This window comes from Falco cherrug, chromosome 6 (assembly GCF_023634085.1).
Source record: "Falco cherrug isolate bFalChe1 chromosome 6, bFalChe1.pri, whole genome shotgun sequence".
NCBI classification, from domain to species: Eukaryota; Metazoa; Chordata; class Aves; order Falconiformes; family Falconidae; genus Falco; species Falco cherrug.
In genome coordinates, this window is record NC_073702.1 from 56,272,257 (window position 1) to 56,294,899 (window position 22,643).

The 22,643-nt window shown below is 37.6% G+C and overlaps 1 protein-coding gene across 1 annotated transcript in view; it reads right to left on the reverse strand.

Moving 5' to 3' along the window:
- The window catches only part of LAMA2 (laminin subunit alpha 2), a 377,271-nt gene that overhangs the window by 114,584 nt on the left and 240,044 nt on the right, over positions 1-22,643 (reverse strand). The window contains exons 20-27 of the mRNA XM_055714667.1: positions 20,328-20,434; positions 15,912-16,092; positions 13,066-13,202; positions 10,341-10,577; positions 6,755-6,898; positions 4,179-4,358; positions 3,192-3,380; positions 2,865-3,103 (exon numbers count right to left, since the gene is read on the reverse strand). Coding sequence (XP_055570642.1) covers positions 2,865-3,103; positions 3,192-3,380; positions 4,179-4,358; positions 6,755-6,898; positions 10,341-10,577; positions 13,066-13,202; positions 15,912-16,092; positions 20,328-20,434 — 1,414 coding nt within the window. The remainder of the gene's footprint in view (positions 1-2,864; positions 3,104-3,191; positions 3,381-4,178; positions 4,359-6,754; positions 6,899-10,340; positions 10,578-13,065; positions 13,203-15,911; positions 16,093-20,327; positions 20,435-22,643) is intronic.

Consider the following 22,643-nt stretch of genomic DNA (forward strand, 5'->3'; position numbering starts at 1 on the left):
TTTATTATCACAGCCCAGTTCCCTAAAATACAAACCAAAATCTAATAAAAGAAATGTTTCAATTTATAGTGGTGACTGTGAAAATGAGGGCAAGAAAACGAACAATACAGGAGAAAAATGTTTAGCTTCGGATTCTGAGCAGAAACCCCTAAATCACTAGTAATGCTGCAGCTTTGAAGCAGAAATAACGTTAGCATTGCTGCTAAACTATATAGCTAATATAGCGCTAACACTAGAACTAGGCTATTTTTATGTTTCCAACTGCTGCCACTGCTTTGACTTTATTTTCCTCTAGTTTATGACTTATCTACAGCTTATAAACTCTGCAACTGAAATTAAAGCACTATTAAAAACCTTATAAAAAATTAAAAATACTTAATATATAATATTTTCTTCCTCCTGTCCACAGTTTCTTTTGCTTTATACTTTTCTACTATGCAGAGTCAGGTAGAAAGAGAAGCTTTACTAGTTTAGAACAGGGCCCTTATTTAGAGAGCACAACACACTCTAGTTGAACAAATGTTTTCTTGTAAGTCACTTGATTCAAACATACATTTAAAGTTGAGCATAAACATTTTCCTTTAGAGGGTATCAGCCTATTTTTAATAAAAGCCTTCAATTCTTATGCAAGCTAATATTCCGCTAAACTTTAAAAGCATATTGTGGGATTTATTTTGTGGTCTTAAACAAACCTTCCTCTGAAATCATTCAAGGTGCTAACTTGAAAAAAAATAATGATGTATTCCTGCTCTTTATTTTCTACTTAAAGTTTCAGATGCTGCATGATGAATGCTGCTTATGTAACCAGACAGATCATAAAAATCTCTTGTAACCACCTCCAAAATCAACTACAGTATTATATGCAAGGTTATGACTTCAGATGGAGAGTTACCACAAAGACCAGATGAACTCTTTGCAAAGTCCTGCTGTCATATAAAATGTCACATGCTGAAACGCAATGCTGTAAAAATACATTCTGGTTGTTTAAGTGCCACCTTGCAAACCTGCCCTGCAACTATAAAGTCCTCCTCTGTTCTGTTCCGTGCCTCGTTACCAGGTAGCCATGATAAAATGGTGGTGCATTACAACGCCGGCCTAGTCCAGTCACAAGTGTCATATGCATCTCAGAACAAAATCATGAAAATGGAGGTTTGTTTTCATAACTTTGCTTATGATGCTTGAGTTGAGATAGTATTCAATTTTTGCTTCCATAGCTGAACTAGGATCTGTAGTGCATAAAGGGAAGGGAGAAACAGACACAAAACATGGATGTGCTTCTCAAATTTTCCATGTTTCTTTGGAGTTCCTTTCATAACTCTTTCCACCAGAATTTCCTTTGCTTGTAATAAAATATCCTAAATGGACTATGTAAAAATAAATGAAACCAATTTAAAACATTTATGGCATCTGTTGTTAATATTTAGCATCTAGCCAGTGTAAGCTGGATGAATACTTTGCTGTAAAAGATATACTATAAATAGAGACAATAGCAGCAACGACTATGTTTTCTGTGACACAATGCTGCAAAGTTGCATGGTATCTGTCCCTACTATTCACGCTCAAACTCCAAAGGTCACACTCTTACAGACCTATATGTAACCTAGAAATAATTTTAGCCTATCACTTCTATGGCAGAATCATAAAAAGGACCTCTGGAGACCTTTGGAGTTTATCTCCATTTATTCCTATGTCCTTGCTAATAAATTTTGCTTGCAAAGTATATTGTGAATTCATTATTAAAAACTTTTAAGGAATAGGCTATGTAATCTATTTCAGAACTTCTTTACCCCCAGGAATTTTTCTCTCATGTCTAATGTGAACCTTTCCTGATGAAGTTTAAGCTCATTTCTTTTTTAACTTACCCACCATGGCAACAGAAAACGGATTCTTTTCATTCTCTTTGTGAATTTTTATACATCTTAAGGCAATTACTAGTTTCTAAATAAATCTGGTTCTTTACATCTTCTCTCACAGGTCACATTTTCTAACCTGTCATGATGTTCACTGTTATCTTCTGAACACTTTAATATTTTTTTCTTGAATTCCAGTATCCAGAACTTGATGCTTAGGCTTTACTAGTGTTGGGTTTGCAGGCCATATGTCTTTATACAGCTTTATGCTGCTAGAATATTAGTATTTCTCAACAAGAATATAATTACTGAATCATGTTCACCTGGTGACATGTTGTAAACAACAGACCCCTCTTTGAAGAACAGGTAACTAAACAGTTGTTCTTTGTTTGTTCAATTGACTAACCCTTTTGAAGTGTAAAATTGTATAGTTGACCTTTAGATTGCAGCAGATTTTTGTATTATTACTCTCATCCTGCTATCTGATGTCCACTTCAAATTTAGCAAGTGCTATCTTTCATTGTCTAACTTATTAATGAATAAATCAAACAGAAAATATTGAATATCTCTTCCCCAAATATACTGAATTAAGTAACATTTCATTGAAGAAGTACTGTTTCATCTTTGACTCTTTACCTCATTTCCCACTTGCAAGAGAAAATTCCTCCATATGCTAACATTTATAATTAATTACAGCATCATGTTTTCATAAAGTAGACATTTTTAAAAAAAAAATATACTGGGTTTGCTTCAGGATGTGTGTGCTGACATGTGTTTTCTGTTTAGGATTCTGAAAATAAAGATTTCATTTGCCTATTGTGATTTAAATTTTCTATTGAATAAAATTTCCCTGTCCTGCATCTTCTGCTACGCTGAATGCTAACTCCTTCTGTTCTTCTCAGCAACTGCTTAGAACTGATGTTATGAATAAAATTTTTTCTGGGAATAGCTGGGAATTCTATCAGACTGTCCATGACTACTGCACTCTTTCAGACCACTGCATGAAACACTTACCTGCTCTGCCTCATGATATTACCATGAGTAGCCTTAATGAGAATGTAATGAACATCATACAACACATTCAGGAAGTCTTCCCGGGAAACAGCTCTACTTGGTCTTGAGTCATCTCCATAACGCTTCCAGGCGAAATCTGCCTGGGACACCGTCCTGTTGATACCTGGGTCATCATGATAATATTCCCAGGGCACTGTGTTTCTGACTTTCTGGTCGTCACCATAATATTCCCATTCATGCTGAAAGTAATACAAACTCATATTATTAACAGTATTAAAAATAACCAGGTGCCTAATTTCCGGGAAAAAAAGCAGATGGAAATGTTACCTCTGTCATCTCTATCTCATGCCTCGTCAGCTGCCCAATCAGAGGGGCAGCCATATGCCGGACAATAATTCTTGTATGGGTGGGAGGCCCACCTCTTATGATGACTTGCGGGTAGTAAGTAGCAAAACCTGTCTCTTCTCGTGCTTCAAAGTAGATTGCATATTTCAGTTTCCCTCCATAAGCAGTCAGCTAACAAAGTAAACACAAAGTACAAAAAGAAATTTCATTTTCAGTTTGCTAAAAATAAATTCCTGGGCATATGCAGGAGCTAGATACACTCTGCACCTGTGCACAGTCTGATGAACATGAGCATGGTAGAAAATAGCAATACATGCCTGTGGAACTGTCTGGGGACAAGGGCTGTATTCAAAAATGCCCATCAGAAATTTGTTATTGTACTACACTAAAACACTAAAAAAAAAGCTACCTATTTCTTTTTACGTGCCTTGGTGCTCCCCAAAGTTTGTGTTTAGAGAAAGAAACATGTAAACTTTGCCAAGCCAAATGAAGAAATATCAAAAGTACAAAATAAATCGTCACTGAGGTGTATAAAAATATCCAGAAGGAGGAGTTTTTCAATCATTTTCTCCTGTGTAACTTACAAAGATCAGGCGTTTTTGGTTTAAAATGGAGAGAAACAAAAAGTTACAAAAGAGTTATATTTAATATATTTATTATACATATATTATTATATGTATTAATGCAGCTTCATTTTAAAAATATTTTTATGAGAAGATCTATTCTGTGGAAAAATATTACATGTTATTGTCTGTAAACATCTATTTTAAAATAGTGCTTATGTTGCAGACATGAATTTTCATAATAACAGAGCAAATAATTTTTAATAAGGGCATGGCATTTGTTTTTTTCTAAAGTACTTTCCACTGTGTAATGACATGCCTACTGGGAAGGAAAAAAGGCATTGCAAAATACTAATATAAGACTGAAAGAAAAAAAAAATCCACGTCAGTATTCAGCGAAATTTACCTTTCGTCCTTCAAACTGCTCTGGAAGCCTCCAGTAAAGAGGTTCTGACCGAAGATCCTGCATCACCTGTTCTATATTTGCTACTATTTCAGGAGGCTGGAATGCTATTCCTGAAAGAGTGCTGTGCTGAAGCTTTTCATCCACCAGTGGCAGAATCATTTGCTCTGGCTTCAAGGTCACCTATGTATATTCAAAAAATTGAGAAGAAAATCAAGTATTTTTCCCCATGAAGCGTTAAGTTTTTAAATTCTAACTCTTCAAAAAATTATTTCTAGGTAATTTCATTTCACATCATGAGCAATTTGTCACAAAACAGTCTTACTACTCCTTCAGATATAAACAGTGATAATAATGACTTCCCCCTCAAGCCTTTTCCACCTTGTCCTCATGTTAACAAAGAATGTACTAGCGTTGGTTAAAATAGTTTCAGTAGCAAGTCATCCCCTGAATTTTATTGAAGTGATTTTCATAGTGCCATTTCAGTGTTAGGCCTCTTCTGTTTGGACTGTAAGAAATGTAGCTTGTGAAGAAGCATACTTCTCACCAACACTTATATATCACTGGGGCTGTAGAACACAGTGCCTGATCCCTTGGTACTTTTACGCAATATTCAAGCTAAGTGTTCTCCAGGCAACATGCAGAGTGAAGGCTCAGGGTTTCTGTAACTCTAAATTCAGATTTAATGAAAAATATAAGAATGCCACTTAGATACTTGTAATTTTCTTAGCCTTGTTGAAAAAGTCTCAATAGCATTATACAGAAATCATTATTGTGATCAAAGTCTGTAATAAGAGTCTTAATAATTCTGTGCAGATGAAAGTATCACAGGAAGCGTGTGAAACAAATGCAAAGGACTGGTATCAAAATTGCTTTCTCACAAACAGTAAGGAAAACAAAGAAAACAAATGCAGAGACATATCTCTAACAGTCATCCCATCAACATGCTGTTCACAAGATAGGGATCAGGTAATGAGGAATCAAGCAAGTCCTGTACTGTACTTTAAGCATCTTGGTATTTCCATTTACAGCAGCATCTACAGACTGATCAGACATAGAAGCATTCTAACATTGCCAGTCCTCAGTAAGATTTCCTGAGTTCATATCATAACCATATTTTAGTGTTTACTACTTTAGACACCAAGGAAGTGGTCAACATTTGAATTTCAGATCAGTCTCGCTATATTGTCATATAAGACAGGATTTGCTTGTTTAAACAAGTCTAATGCCATTTGAAGCACCTAAGAGTATCTGAAATAGCCATTAGCAGCTGGCAGAACCCAGGCTCACTCAGTTTACAGCTCCGAATCAATTCTGAAATAGATCAGAATATCACAAACTAGATGTGATGTGGACATACAGTATTTAGATACAAGCATAAATATGAAAAGAAATTAATCAAGAGATAAAAAATAATCAATCGGGAGGTTTAAATTATGTTTCTGCTTTGTGCTGCCACAAAGGTCAAAGCACAATTTTCCAGAACTGTTGCTGTCATGGAACTTGATTAAATTTTAGAACTTGTCAGCCTTTTACAGCCTTTCATCTCCAGCTTACCAGCATACGATGGGCAAAACTGAATGAGAAAAAGATGAGTCAGATCATGATAAATCACTTCATCCACTGGGAAGGGAAAGAAGTGCTATTGGACTTAACAATGAAGGGGAGAATGGGTGCTATTCATATTACTTTAACCAAGAGATATGAACTCTTTAGTATGATTTCAGCCTAAAGTATCCTCATCCAACTGATGCCTGTGCATGACAAGTCAGGGACTGTGGCTGATTTGCATTAGGCAGACATTCCCTCTATGGTTGACATGCTTTCTAGCAGATATATGACTGACCAAACATGGGGACTGAATAGTCATTTTCCATTAGAAATAGCTCCTCCAGAATGTAACTGAGGAGCTGGAACAGCAGTGATAGACAGCAATGGTCTTAATGTGTGTTTTGTGGTCACTGTACAGATAAATGGAGATATCCAGTCGGCCTTACTTGTCAGTTCAGCAGAGGTCTCACGGCCCTCTTCCAAAAAAAGGTGGAGAACTCTTTGTTTGCTCTGGTGGATTATACCCTCCAATTCTTGGATTCAAATAGACCTTTAATAAGCTTCCCCGCCCCCCCCCCCCCCCCCCCCCCCCCCCCCCCTCCCCCCCCCCCCCCCCCCCCCCCCCCCCTTCCCAAGAAAAAACCTCAAACCCAACACACAAACTGTAGCAATGAAAATAAACAGATTAATTGAACCATGGGAAATCTGTGCTGGACAACAAGCACCTGTGACCCTTGAATACAAATTTCCCCACACAACTGACTTGCCCTTTCCTGAATTTTAATAGCTTTACTTTGGCTTGACGTCAGCTATACTATCGCTCGTTTTCTTATCTACTTATTTACTTTTAACATCTTGACACTGATTGTCTAATGGAACATACCGCTGTCTCCACTTCTCAAAGCATAAAGAGGAAAATGATTGCTTAAATGTTTGCCCATTTTCTAGCTACCTCTCAGTGCCTGACTAAAAGATGCCAGCAGGAAACAACATTATCGCATTACATGGCTCAGCAGTTTCCTACTCACCCACATGCGAATCAGCCCCCTTGCCTCACTGCACTGTTTAGTGAGGCCAAAGCAATAGCAACTGCTGCAGCCAAGTGGGTTTCTGGCAGAGAGACCAAATGTACCAGACTTGCACCTGTCACAGTGGACACCTTCCACATTAACCTGGAAGAGAGAGAACATGTAAAATTTTTTTTTTTTTTAAAAAGACACGTTTCATTTCAAGGTAGTAATGAGAACAAGGAAGTCATACAGTAATGATAATAACAGGGTGCAGAAAGAAATAATAAGTAAAGAAATATTCAAGGAAATTTCCAGCTTCTTATCATGTGTGTATGCAAACTTATACAATGAATGTAACTGGGGCATTTGCATTTGTGTCCACTGAGGAGCTCTGAGCAACAGATGCTGGCTTCATTCTGCCAGCTGTAGTAAGCACAGGAAAAAAAAAAAAAAATCAAATGCCACTTTGGGCTTGACATGTTCAATAACTGACTGATAAGAAAAACTATGTCCTGAAATTGCCATGGTTAATCAAACCTTTTGTTTAACAGAAATTACCTTTGACAAGTTAGAATGTTTTAAGGTATAGTACTAAATGTTCTTGCTGAGAAACATCTTAAATGGTAATATTGTAGAGAAAAGCTTTCTCCTCTTCATGATTGTTCTCCACATCATTGAATAGTATTAACAAGGCTGAAATATTTCACTGTTGTAATGTCAATGCTTATATTTTCATTTTTCAATTAGTCCAAATAAAAAGCTATACCAGATAGGGACAAATATATAATAATTTATGCATAGCCTTTAAAAACCATTTTCATACTAAGACCATGGGGTTTTTGGAAAAAAACAAAACAAAACAAAACAAAAAACCAGCAAAATAAAAGCACTGGTTGTTTTTTCTTGCCTCCTATTTTTTTTTCTTTCTTTCTCTTGAGAGTAATGTCAAGAAGCCAATCTAAAAACAAATGCAACTTTCTAAAGCTTATACAGGAAATCATTACACCCGAGGATTTACCATTTTTAACCCTCATTTCCATATGTAACTATATTAGCAAATGTGCCTACACTGTATTTAGCTTAGATTTTGGTGGTTTTTGTCAGGGCTGACAAAGGGGCTCCTGAGCCTTTGAAAGCTCAATTCTACAGCTCTAACAGCAGGTTTAAATGGGAATAGCTACCATTTTATAGAAGTCTAGCTTTTTCAATACCTTTTCTTTCAAAAAGGTTACACAAAAGGTTAACCAACTCTAGATTTAAATGCAACATTAGATTTAAATTTTGGAAAAAAAATCTGCTGACTTAATTCAGTATTATTTGTCCATTTTCTGTCATAAATGGTGAATTTTACTTGCTTTGCATTTTGCTTCATGTCAACTGCAGTCATCGTTAATCATCAGCTAAATATATACTGTTAATTTGCACTCACAGAAACAACTATATCAGCCTTAACAGAACCAACAAAGAAACATTTCCATTTAAAAATGCCATAAACCCCTATTCTTTCTATTTAGTGCTTACAAGAGCTACAACAAAGACATTGAATATACTGGACCTAATCCAGAAAATGGGCACCGAGATGGTTAGAGGGGTTGGAGCACATAGTTTATCAGGGGAGCTTGAAAGAATTGAGATACTTCTATTTTTGCATTTCAGAGGATGACATAGGACAAACAACACTGAGTTTTACTACTATGGCCCATGTGATCAACTCACTTCATTTTTCTTATGGTCTCACCACCAAATGAATCAGTATTTGGAAAATGGAACATAATGTTTTCTGTTCAAATACACCAGAAAAACAGGAGGGTGGTCAAGGAGTTTGCACAAGGAGGTTGTGAAATCCCAACCCTTGGACGTACTGTTTCAGCAACGTCTTTCAAACAAGGTGCTGGACTAGATGACCTCCATAGGTCCCTTCCAATCTAATTTATTCTACAGTTCCTCCATTGAGCTTATCCTTTAAACTCAGAATGAAGTGACTGGTACCTATTTAACAGAAGAATTACCTAGCAATTCAATCATTTAAATTAATCCTTCCATTTTACTAGCTCTTTGTGTCAATACAGCCCCTAAAGAAGAAGAACAAATCAAAATCACAGACAGAATCTGCAGAGGTCACTTTTAAAAACCTCCTTCTTGAAGGGGTACTATCATTAATACTAGATCGGGTTTCCCATGCCTCTTTCTAGCTAATTCTTGAAAAGCTCCAGGAATGGGGATTTCACAACTTTCTAGATAATCTGTTCCAGTGATGCATAACCCTCCTAGTGATTTTTTTTCCCCTAACGTCCACCCCAAAATTCCAAAGCTCCCATTTGCAGCTATTGTCCCTTGTCACATTTTTTGCTACTATCAGAATATCAGAAAGGACTTTGTCAACTACTCTTTGAAGTGGCTATTGGCTGCAATTGCATTTTTCTTAACTTCTATTTTTTGCAGATTAAGAGAGTCCAACTCTCTCAGTATATCCTTACAGATCATCTGCTCTAAGTCTCTTTGCAGCCCTTCTCTGGATCCTCTCGTTTCTGAACAATACTCTTGAATCAGATCCTAAAACTGGACACCTTTTCCAAGTGCAGTCTTACCAGCACTGAGTAGAGGATGATAAAGACTTTCCTCTGCTGGTCGTGCTCTTCATGATGTCCTCCCACCTTGCAGCTGCATTGGCCAGCATGATCAATGTATCCAGCTCAGTAGGCAGTTTGCCTTATTTACAATGTGAGTACATGGTTGGCGTACATTTAGTTTGCCATTCCCCAAAGCCTGTATGTGTTTTTCAGAAGAATTACCACTCAGCCTTTTTTCTTCCAAACTGTACTGATTCTGGAGGTTATTCCACTCCAGTTCATGAACTTTCTATTTTCCCAATCATCAAGCTTTTCAAGGACCCTCTAGATTGTAGTTCTACCGTTCATCATGTCAATCTCTACCTCCTTCCCAAATCTGCTGATGGTGAATTGTGTCATCTGTGTCACTGATGAAGGTATTGGCTCCGACGTACTCTGCTTGTTGGCTACCAACTGCATGTCAAACCACCGATTATTGCCTTTTAACCCCAGAAATCCAGTCAATTTTCAAACCACCTAAGTGTGTTGTACTTCCAAGATGTGGGTGATGATGCCAAAACTCTGCTTTAGCGATCCTGAATAGGATGCAGCCTATTCAGAAGAACAGATACTACTGCAGTGAATTTTACTTATAAAATTATCAGTATTGACTCTTTCTAAGTCAATGTACTATAAAGAAATAGCACCGTGGCATACTGTTATTTGTGATGTGTTTGCTTTTAATTTGCTGGATATCTGAACAAGAATTGTATTGAATGGGTTTAAATTGGAAACAGTTCTGTAAGAACAGGAAGAAATACAAAGTGAGAAGAGAGGCTAAGAGGATGCTGTCCTGGCAAGCGTTAGTGTGTGAAAAAGCAACTGATAATCACTTAAGTCTTTCTTTATGTTAGGCTCCTCCCACAGGAGTTAGCAAATGCACTATGAAAACCAACAGGATTTGTTTGTATCTACAGACAAGTACATATGTCAATGAATTCTGGAATAAACTTCTCAGCAGCTATAAGATCAGCTTACAACCTTCATTGTCCTACCTTGCAGCTACATTGGCCAGTATGATCAATGCATGAGCACTTCCCCAGGTCTGTATCACAGCTCTGTGGATCAGTCCCTGCCAGGAAACACTGACAAGCAACACATTGTGGGTAATTCCAGTAACCCAACCTGCACTCAGTGCATTTATCCCCAGAGAATTCAGGGCGGCAGAAGCAACAGCCTGTCCTTAAGTCACACTGAGAACTTAGGGCTCCAACAAGGCTGCAGTCACAGGGCTAAAAAAGGAGAGAAACAAGGAAAAAATTGCAGTTGTGCTTCTGTTAAAACAAAAAACAAAAAACAAAACAAAACCACGCAAAACACCAACAAAAAAGCAACTCCGTTCTTTCAAATATCTATAAATAGAGTACAGTAGTGAATTTCCACTGTCCAAAGGTAACATATCTGAATTACAAGACTAGGCGTTTATCTTTATTCAATAAGGGTTAAGTGATTACATTAAATACATTTACAACACTGTTTTCTCTTTTAACAGATATTACTCATCACTGGTAAGTTAGGCAATAAAATCAAACAAATCTAAAAGGGTCAAGGACACTGGGATACTTTGCAGACAAAACTGACTTAAAAACTGTAAAGTGCTCTCTAAAAAGTGCTTTCTATGTAAATCTGCAGGGCATGTTCAGACCCTTTGCTAAACCTGGAATTGCTCAGCAGCAGTGGTCCCAGTGGAATCTAGTTCAGTGTTTTTTACTCATCCATCAGACAGGCAACCCCATCTTCTTTGTACAAACAGGACTCAGGTGACAGTAATTTGCATGTAAGGGATAGAGATGTAGTCATGTGGTGTACTGGGAAGTAAACTTGCTCACAGAATGAGACTTGCACAGGCAGGTATGAATAAGAAATAGGTGACTTGCCAGGGGGTCTAGATATTGAATACAGAAATAAGTAGCAGGGAAATCTGCAGGCTTCCAAAGAACAGAAGAACTCCTCAGTGCTATTACTGTGACTGTACTGCAGAGTTAGCTCAGGATATTTGCTGTGATCACTGGCATAACCAGAATCTCATATGGAGAAGTTCAGCTGGCAGAAGCAAACTCAGTACCAGTAGCATAGTTTATGACAGTAACTGACATGGATAGACTTGCTAAAATTAAGGACACAAAACCGAAAAAGAGAGGATGAAAATGTGGATTCAGTTTCTGAGCCAAACTCTTTATTACCTGAATACTAACAGCACCTTTTGCCTGACCTGAAAAGACCATTTATAAAGAAGGCAATTATATACAAGAAACATTCAAATTTTCAATTTCAAATGTCAAAATTCAATTTCAAAAATTTCAATTAAAATATTCAACTTCAATCCTTACTAAATGCCAGAGAAACTATTTAACTTCTGGTTAAATGTTAGACTGCTAGAAAGATCCTTATTCAACAAAGATACATTCAAATGTAAAGCTTAGAAAGCAAATTGCTCACCATACACTGAAATAGCTTGGTGTGCAATATCAAAACCTAAATTACAATCAGATGTTACGCTTGTTTTGTGAGTGAGCTGTTTTATGCAATACCCTCTAACCCCTTGAGTTACAACAGCCCTGGAAATCTACAAAGAGTGCAAGCAGGAGATTCCCATCTTACTTTGCAGAAATTAGCTACAACATACTGAGAGATGTGGGCTGATAGATCATTACTAATTTAGATGGTGCCATGGAACTGTCATACTAATGCACTCACATAAAAGACAATCAGAGAATATACTCCAGAGCTCAGAGGTCTTCAGCTTCATTAGGCTGGTTTCAGAAGCCAAGAGTCTATACACAGCAGCACAGCAGAGGTTTCACAAGAGGAGTTTTCCATACATACAAACCTGAAATCATTCTTGATAATTAGTTTGCAGCCTGAGCTACATGACAGACAGCCTTTTAAGAAAGAGCACTAATGGTGTATGACCATGTTTAGACAAGACGCTTCTCTGGAGTATTGGAAGCAGTACTATAAATCCCTTATCAATGAGAACAGCAGAGAGGAGAAGGCATGTGAACTTCGCACAATATTCACTGTCACCAGTTTTCAACCTGAACTGAATACTGCTCCCCTTAACTCAAGAGTGGGACATTAACAACAGCTTTCATGACATTCTTTGATGTGCTACCATTTTTCCCCTATTTCTTCTTCCTTTTTCCCTTCAGAATTTTTAAACTGCGTGTCAAACATTAGAATAAGAAGGATTTAAGGGCTAATGAGAAGGTTTATTTGCCTTTTATGAACACAGGAAAAAAAGTGCATTTTACAGCTAAGATGGCTGTTTCTCTTGTTCTCTGTTCAGTGTCTCTTATGCACAGGTTGAAGCTCTTCTCAAGTAAACTTCAAGTACAAATTCCTAGTGGTATTACAATTACAGCCGAAGTAAATTTGTTATACAAAGGCACCGTTAATTGCCAGTAACTACACATCTATATACATTGTACAATACTGTGGTAATCAACTATAACAAAAGAAACCAAGCTCAAGCAGGACACTGAGTCAGTGTGACAGCAGTACAAACAAGGTGTTTGGTGTTATAGGCTGCATACCCAAGACAGAGGGTCTGTAGCGATCAGTAACAGATTGCCAACGTCTACACCAGTCTGACACCAAAACTCGCAATGCAGAGACAAACCATGATTATTAAACCTAAAATTCTGTTCCAGCTATAAATTACTGTATTTACCCCAAGGGAAACAAGTAACACACACAGACAAAACAGGATCCACTCACCTTGCAGCCACTGACAATGTCATAGTTCCAGTAATTCGGTGCACATTTGTCACACATCTCTCCAACAGTATTGGGAGGGCAGATGCAGCGGCCGCTGATGGGATCACAGTTATTACCAAAATGTGAACACTGACAGGCTTCACATGAGACAGAAAAAATAAAGGAGAGGAAAAGTTATCCCTTTATTTAACACCTGCAGAGCAGACCCTAAAAGAGTTAGGATCATTCCAACAAAGACTTTACGCGGCAGCGAACTCTCAGTTATCCGCAGACACACTGGGGCAGGAAAGGTAGGGTAAACACAGAAACCAAAATCAGGAGCAACGCAACACAGGTTAGCTGACATTGAAGTAACTGCAACAACTGCAGAAGTGCAAAGACTTCTGAGATGGTGTACTCACATGATGTAGCTGCGGGAGTAATGCTGTACAATTTCTGGGCCCACACTGTCTCATGCAAGAAGCCACCTGACTGCCTCTGAGCCCTCTACACAGGGAACCTGCAGTGTATTTAACTTCTTCCACCAACCTGAGCCAACCTCCTGAAATTTCTGCTGCTGTAAATAGACTTTTCTTAAAGGGAAAGAAAGGTTCCAGTTTCTTTTTCCCATTCTACTCCCTTTTTTCAGATTACATGTATTCTGCCTTGTGAGGACATCAACGGTGTGCTTCTTCACAGGAAACTGGGATTCTCTGCAGGTTTTATTAAATTAAAAGTACTTTGGTTTTGGAAATGGTTCCAAAAGTGGTCTTTCTCTTAAAGCATTAAGCGAACAACTGATTGTTGGCAAATACAGATTCAGGTATGTAAGTGATAAGTAGTTATGTGGTAAAGGACACCTAATTGCTTGGAGGAGCAGAACTGGTGCATGGTTATTTCCATACCCACCACCAACATTACCTGAGGCAAGAGCAAAAGCATCATAAGCAAATTATGGCTTTGAGTGATAATCTGTTCCTTGGGGTGTTTATAGGGCAGTGTAACATAACGTTCATTACTGAGGGCTGCATTTACATTCATTGCCTTTACTGCATGAAATACCTCAGAGTAAAACTAGCAAGTAAGATATGTGCAAAGATAGAACTCACATCAATAGTCCAAATAGGAAGTGACCTTAATTTTTCCCCATCAGCACTCTCAAAATAAGGTAACTGATGCAAAAAAGATGGTAAGTTTTGCCTCCATCATGCCAAGAACAAGACATTTTGCACGCTACATAAAAACTTTTGACACACTGTGGCTTGAAGATGTTTCAAAATACATCTCTCACTGGGACGCTGAGGCTTTTGGATGTGACATCTCTTCTATGGGCTTCCAGTTCTTACACAAAATTGATTGAAAAGGCATGGAGGGAAAGAAATGATACATCGATATTTTTTGCATTTTTACTTTTATGATTATTAAAAAGAATATGGAAAAAATACAACACATTTGTTGCAACCAATAGTGAAATGGAAATCTCTTTTGTATCTGTCTTTACTGCTAGAATGTCAGCACTAACTGATGATGCCTTAGGGTTTTTTTTTTTATGCTTTATGGTTTTTTATTGCACAAGAAAAAAATCACATTATATTCATTTTGGATAAATGCTAGATAAAAGAGGTCCAATATTTTATGTGATACTTAACTGTCACTATGGAATTCATTTTTGTGCACTTTCTTCCTAGCACGATTTGATATACTTTTATTAAATTTCTGATTTTCTCTGTGATTCATAATTTAATTCCTTTTTTTGTCATTTGAAGGAATACATAAGAAGCCTACTAAAATTAAGTGGGGAAAAAATGCATTTATAAACAAAATTCCTCTCCATCTGTTGTATTAAATGGAACTTTTAAAAATCTGAATTTTCTGAACATCTTTAACTGTTGTTGTTATTTAAAATATTTGATGACCACAGGGAGATACATTTCTATTTAAAATATTTTTCTGATTTATACTAGTTTCACATTTCATCACTGTTCCTTAAACCCTGTCATTTCAAGTTGGCCAAGAGAACAGTTAAAATTCTAATGTGAAATCTTGTTAACTTCTCTCTTATTTTTCTTCCTTCAACTGTATGAAATTAACAACATTTTGTAGTATTTCAAAATGGTGATGTGCTTTTAAACTGCGAAATTTTAGAATAAAAGACTAATAGTGAGTATAAACTTTAGTATTTTTTTCCCTCCATATATGTGCTAAGGGCTTTAGGACATTTGCACTTTATTTCAAATTCTCTCATCAGTGACCCTGTGAGCCAATCTTTCTCTTTTCCAAGGTGCCAGTGTATTTGCACTTTTCAAGGCAGTAAACATTTTCTGAGTCCTTCCTTCCCATGGTAGACAATACCACAGAGTAATGTTTTCAAATATGATATATGATCTGTGAACCAGCCTGGATCAAGGTTTATCAACACTACAGATGAAATTGGATTTTGCTGCACAGTTGTGGGTCTTGAGGCCTCGATGCTACTTCCATAAAAAAAAAAAAGAAAAAGGAGTAAAAAAAGGCCGAGAGTGAGGCTTGCTGCTTCAGCTGCCATTCCGGATGGGAAGAGAAATAGGATACCAGGCGTGGTGATTTCTGCTTCTGGCAAGAATACAGTTTATGCCTGCAGAATAATAGCAGCAATACCCTTGGCTTTATAGCCCTCTGCCATCAGCAAAGAATGATGTAGAGCCATTGCCATTCTGGTATCCCAGCAGCTAGCCACACTGGACGACTATCCAAGTCTCCTGTGATGACACCTGAATGAGACTAATGAGGCTTTAAACACACAGCTCTATTAGACAAACTAGGATCTTAGTAACAAATAAACAAACAAATACAATAAATCTGTAATTGGTTGCAAAGAATTTACATACGAGTACAGCCTCCTTCCTCAAAGTTGTAAAATCCATGAGCACAGCGGTCACACTTCTTTCCTGTCACTCCAGGCTGGCAATAACACTGTCCATCTCCATCACAGTCGAAGGACTTGGAGCCAAAAGAGTTGCAGTTGCATGGAACACATCCTCTTGAAGACTGTAAGCCAAATGTTTCAGGCTGCCACAGAGAGAGGAAGAGCAGTTAGTACATGGAATGATTACTAGAAGAAAAGAGAAAAAGCTGAGAGTGTAGGGAGATCAGGGTGGTTCTTTCCTCTTCATCACTGAAATACCACTCTTAACAGATTGAATTGTAGCAGTAAAACACTGGGGCAAGGGCACTAAACACCCTATGCTGCTGAAAAAGCATAAAGGTTTCACAATGCTACCTGATGCTATAATGAATGTTCTGCAATTTAACGCATTTCCTATGAAGTTGTGTTTCCGTAAGTACAATTCCTACAAGAAATTGAGTATGTCAGCACCATATACATACCCTGTGTCTGGGTTATAAGATTATGTCAGGCAGAGTTTGTTGCTAAGACAGTGAACTCAAAGTCTTAGCTACGAATGGAGGCTGATTCATCTGGAAAGTCTCTGAACTAGATTTTATCTCCTCTGACCAGGGGCAATGTCTCTATACAGTATTCTGTAACTCTAGGGCATTTCTTTTGAATGATGCTGAAGAATAACTTTAGAAAAACATAGATCTAATGTATTTGTGTACATAACAAGCAAATAATGGGAATTATCTTTTAATGCTTCTAAGATAAAACCTCTGTCTTTGGATTAGGTCTAAGACAGACATAATTAATGAGTCTCTATTTCTCTTCTATTTTCATTCTTCGCTTTCTTTTTTGCATTGAGTACTATAAAGTCCCTACAGAACCAGAATAGATGTTATCAACTACAGCAATAAATTTGCTTGTGAACTCCACTAGTGGAGTGCAGAAAGTATACTTGTAAAGAAGGGAAGACACATGCTCACTTGTATACTGTTAAATGCAGTTCTACACAAAGCTTTTAATCAACAGACCTGATGGGTTTCACTGCACCAGCTAAAAGAGGCTCCTAGGAGAAAACCATAATTGCTATTGAAATTCTCTACTCAGTCTTGAGCTAGAGTGACTTAAAATGGGAGTACTTCTCTATGTTTTTTCAGGTATGATGATTTCCAGAGAATTCTGAAATCTAAATTGTATTACTAACTTCACCTGAAATTAATATTACAACATTTAATAGTATAGATCTAGCAGTGACTTCACTAGGAAAGCAAAATGTTAAAAATGAGGTATTAAAAAGATGACTGTAATGAACATAAATGGAACAAAGTGTAAAAGTATTTACTTTTACATTGTACTACCATGTGACCTAGGCATGTGGTGTTGGATTTTTACCTAGTATACGTCAGTACAGATTCCTCAAGTCAATAGAGCTGCACTGACTTACATTTTACACAGATTTGCTCCTCAATGGAATCCCTACCCTCCTGTGTAGGTGAATTCCCAGACACTTCAGCAAGTTTCCATGTAAAAGTTCTGAAATCTGATCTCTGATGTTAATATTGAAATTCCACATTCCCAGAGAGTATCTGCCGATAGGTATCAAAATACAGGACCACATCTATGGTCAGAATGTGGCCTGAAGAATCATATGAACCTAAGCAAATGCTTGATTATCCATGTAATAAAAAATTACACTGATTTTCCTTTTCATAGTTTATATTGAAATGTTTTGCCAACTACATACTTCTGCATAAAAAACCCATGCTGGATCAGAGAGAAAGGAATACTCAAACTCATATAATTAAACTTCAAGGTTCAATTAAATATACCAACTATCTCCAAAGATTTCTTTTACAGAAGCAAAAACACACAGAAATGTGAATATGCATAAATCTCAGGACACACATTCAGATTAACGCAGTGAAGTAACCAACACACAGCATGCATCTCAGTTCTAAATAGAAATTTTGATGTGATCTAATAAATTCTGTTTATAAGGGTGAAAGCCAGAAAAAAATCTGATACTAGCACTCCACGCTGAGTGAAGGAATCAAAGATCCCTAGCATGCTGGGTTGTATTCTGTGATGATCTCTGAGCAAAGACATTTTGATCAGTCATGCAAACCCCCAAGAAGAACCCCGAAGTTAAGCCCCCAGTGCAGCTTGTTTACACACAGAAATTCTAAGAATCACATTTATTGAATAAGAGATAATATCCTGGATGACAATGAGGAAGTACGTTGAATTTTATAAATGCTATTATTTTGTGTCCCTGTATCAGCATATGTTGAGTGTTTGTGTGGGCAACACAGTTACATAATATATGTTAAATGGGTTAAAGCTGACATTCTCCGAGGGAATCCATATAAGCAAATATGGCATGGGTCCTAGGGTCTGGCTGAGGAGGAAGAACACAGCCAGGTATTTTTCAAACAGGGTGTGGTAGGTGTGGAGATTTTGAGTTGCCAGGAATAAACCTCAACATTTCTAAAACACTGCTCTGATAGAAGCAGTTGCATCATAATTATGTCATTTTAGGACCTAAGTTCTTTGTTGGTATCTGATAATCAATGAACACTTTTGTCATTTTGGGCATTACGTTCAAATAATGGCACCTCACCCAGTTAAAAATGGCTCAGATAACTGGTATTAAAAGTTCTTTAGTAACGTGGATATGGCCAGTTATCTTTGATATTTTAAGCTTAGATCTTAACACTTTGCCTCTGGGGCTGACCCTTCTTGCAAACTTCTTAAGCTTTTGGTTCTTGAATTAGAGGAGGAAGTATTACCCTGTCAAAGGCCATGAAAATCCCACTGATTCCACTGATGTATGTACATCACCCATACATTTTATACATACTGCTGTTGATGGTATTGCTTTTGGACTTATTCTGGTATTTGACTTCTGGCCTATATTGCCATTTCCACTACGAGAAGCCCTAGGAGTGGAGAAGCATCCTAAAAGGCTGCCTGTCTTCCGAACCTGCCTGTTTCTTTCTTGGTAACTGTGTATATTGTATCACACCTATTTAAAATAAAAACAATAATAATAATAAAAAGAGAAATAATAGAAAGAAAAAAAAAGCCTGTGGAAGCTCTAAAGACAAGCAAATACACATTTCATCCCATGCAATGCACACAGTTTCTGATTACCAGAGTAGCAGGCCGGTAAGCACCCCGTGGGCACCCACTGGCACTGCTGATGCCCCATCTCCGAGGGGGGACTCTGATCTGCTGACTGCTTCGTGCATTTTCTTTCAACTTAGGCACCTGTCTGCTCATTTCACAGCGTCTGCCCATGAATCCTGATTTGCAGATACATCTTCCTGACATATCACATTGCAGTGACACGGATCCTAAAGCACTGCAGCCACAGGGTATACAGAACAGCTTTTCTGGGGCCCAGAAGTAGCTGGGCTTTAAGAATGAAAAGTAAATACTGTTAGAAAGTGAAGATAATGAAACCACACCATAGAGAAGAGTACAGGAATAAAGATAGTAGTAAACACAGTAGTAAACAAAGATTAATTCCAATCAACCGTCAATATTTTATTCACAAGCTTCAGGTATTTGCTGTGTATGTTATGCAGCCTGTGCAAACTCCCTTGATACCAATGATTTTTCTTTGAACAGACTCTAAATACTGTTGAAAATAGAGTGTGAGCAAACCGCTTGAGAAATTATGCGGTTTTAAAAGGTGAAAATGATCCCTGTGATTTCTGCAGAATTATGAATGTGTTTTACATTATACACACAGAGAGGTGTTCTGAGGACACAGGCCTAACCCACAAGCCCTTATGCTGAACTAGAGAAACGTGCAGCCAGCTTCATATAACATATTCTTTAGCAGCCTGAAGACAACGCTGTGAAAGTTTATGAAATGCTGTTTTTTGCAGTGATTTGTGAATCAGCAAAACAACATCAAGGCAAAAGACACTTTCACCAAAAAAGAATACATTATTTGGACAATACAAGAAGAGACCCTAAGAAAAAGACATAAAAGCAGAACTTTGACAGCAGAAGTAAACCACCATCCTGCTTTTTTGAAAATCAGATGCTATCAGACATTTTGCAACTGCCTTCATAGAGGGATCACCTCCTAGAGCTGCAACATTTAAAACTAATTTATACCAAACATTCATAATATAAAGTGTATATAACATATATAGAAATGTACAGTAAGGCTTAAAGTATATTCAATGCATGTAAACGCAATGTTCTGTGGTTTTTTCTAGAAAACATTTTAAATCCAGTCATTTTACCTTTCTGTACATAAGAACAACCCATATAAGTTCCTTAATTTAAGGGGAAAATCAACAAAAAAGAAAAGCTATCCAAAACCAAACAATGTTTAGTTGTGCCAAAGTGGGAAGAAAGCTGAAAAGAGACACCATTTCTTGTCATTCACCTTGCAGACGTCGCAGCGGCGCCCGATCACATTGGCTTTACACTCACACTGGCCCGTCCGAGAGTCACAGATCTCTGAGAAGGAGCCATTGACGTGACAGTGACAGGCTGCAGAAGAAGAAGAAGAAGGGGCTGTTCATGCTTGTCCTGAAGCTAAACTTAATAGCCAAATGTTTACAGCGCAGCTTTTGGCACCCTGAGAGATCCAGGAAGGCAGGCCTGTGTAAAGCAGGAAGGTGTCAGTCCCGTACAGTGACAACACACATTAACCACCAATATTAATGTGGAATTTTGCTCTGAATTACTGCAGTGAGAAATTTTGCCTCAAGTTCGTACCAGTTTGTTTTATATGCAATTCTCAGATGAAACCAGGATGTTTAGGGCACATTACTGAGTACATGCCCTGAAACTTGGAGCAGGCACGGTTGTACTGAGACAGGAAAAAAGATATAAAAGGGTACAGGCCCTTATACAGGGTGTGTACGGGACGTAGCTACAGCAGGTGGAAGTGTTACAGCCCCACATGCTGGTCCTGCTGCTCTGAAGTCCAGTCTGTGTTAACAGATAGTAGGCAGGAAATGTCAGGCTGAGGACCCAGCACAAGGTTACCCCCAGGGACCTCCAGGCGGGAGCAGTAACCTCCTCAGACCTCTGTCTCAGCAGCAGCAGCAACAGTTCCCAGAAGAAACATCGCCCAACTGACCAGCCTAACTCTTTGTGATGCTCTTTTAGTTATTTAAAGTGGCAATGAAATGGAACTACTGTTTTCTGATTATCCAGGGCTCCAATCCATGTTTTGCCTTCCTGCAGTGCCCTGACTGCATGTGTTGCTTTTTTCCGCCCTCAAACTGACAGTTCCATTTTAAGACAGTGAACATGTGGTGGTCAAATACCTGCATGTCACAAGGTGCCACTTGAGACAAAGCAGTTATATTTTTTCTATATAGAGAGTGTTACAACAGGAACTTCCTCATTACTTTGACTTGCTAATTTACAATTTTCATTTCTAACTGAATGGATGTTTTTTTGGGTTTCTCCCCACTTTTGAGGTGTTTTGCAGAAGTTGCTTCTTTTAAATGAAACTGACTTTATGGCTTGCCAGTCTGTTCATGGCATTATTTCTCAAATGTTTGCAAAGATGTCTCATGTATTGGAATAAGTAACAAAAATATGCTGGGTTCTCCTATCAGTCTGGTAACACTGTCAGAGGTTTTTATTTCTTTCTGTTTTGCAATATATTTTAAAAATGTAAAGATTTAAAAACACTTTTGCTGTAATTAACAGCACTTCTCATTTCCTTTTACTTTCATTTTTTAACACTAACTGAATCCATGACTTACCTCTTTCATCCTGTATACAGCCCTCTCCTTCACTATAACATTCATGTTTTAAAACTGCCAACACTCCAAACTGTACACAGTGATGAGTATCACATATATGTTTTGAGTATCTTTCTAATTAAAATGGTGAGCAGTGAAAGATGATGCAAAAGCTCAGATTCAACAAAACCCAATTCCCAATACAAACTGAGTATTTAACCAACCTTTCTATACAGACCTCAAAAAAAGTATCAGACTTATTTGAATTGTTTTGCTTATCAGGCATATGATACCACAAGAATCAAAAAGATAATTTAGACTGATTTTATAGACAGATGAGTGTCCTATTTATGTTGTCTAGTACCAAAGACAGCATACCATGTACCCTTAACTCAGCCACGGATGACTGAGTGCAATGCAGTGGTAAGGCAGAATTTGGAGACTTTGATTGTTTTTCTTGGCTCTGGCAGTACATACACACAGAAGAAACATACAGTCAGGGCTATTCATCTAATAAACTGTTACTCAATCTGATAAATTGCATTAGTCTCACCTAAAGCCTTCCCATTCACCCAACTCTACTAGGAAAATTTGCTATTGTCCAAACCTCCAAATGCTTGCTATAATGCAATACAGCCTTGTCAGAGAAATTTGTCTTACTTTCTCCCAAAATTACACTGGTCATTCTCTCTAGATTTGTATAAATATTTATGAGTATGTATTTATAATCAGCCTACATACTTATTCTCCTCCAACAGTAGTACCTATGCACGGGCACATAGGCACACTTGAATATTTGCTTTAATTCATCTCTTGTCATTTAGCTCTATTACCATCAGCACAACCTCCAGGTATTTGCTTCAGCACACTGTGCTGTTTCACACCAGAAAACAACCTACTAGAATCAAATCAAATAAGCTTAGAACATTCTCTCATTGTTCTTAGATTTATGATTTTGTACAGATACACCAAGAAATTGAGAGATGCTATAGTGATAT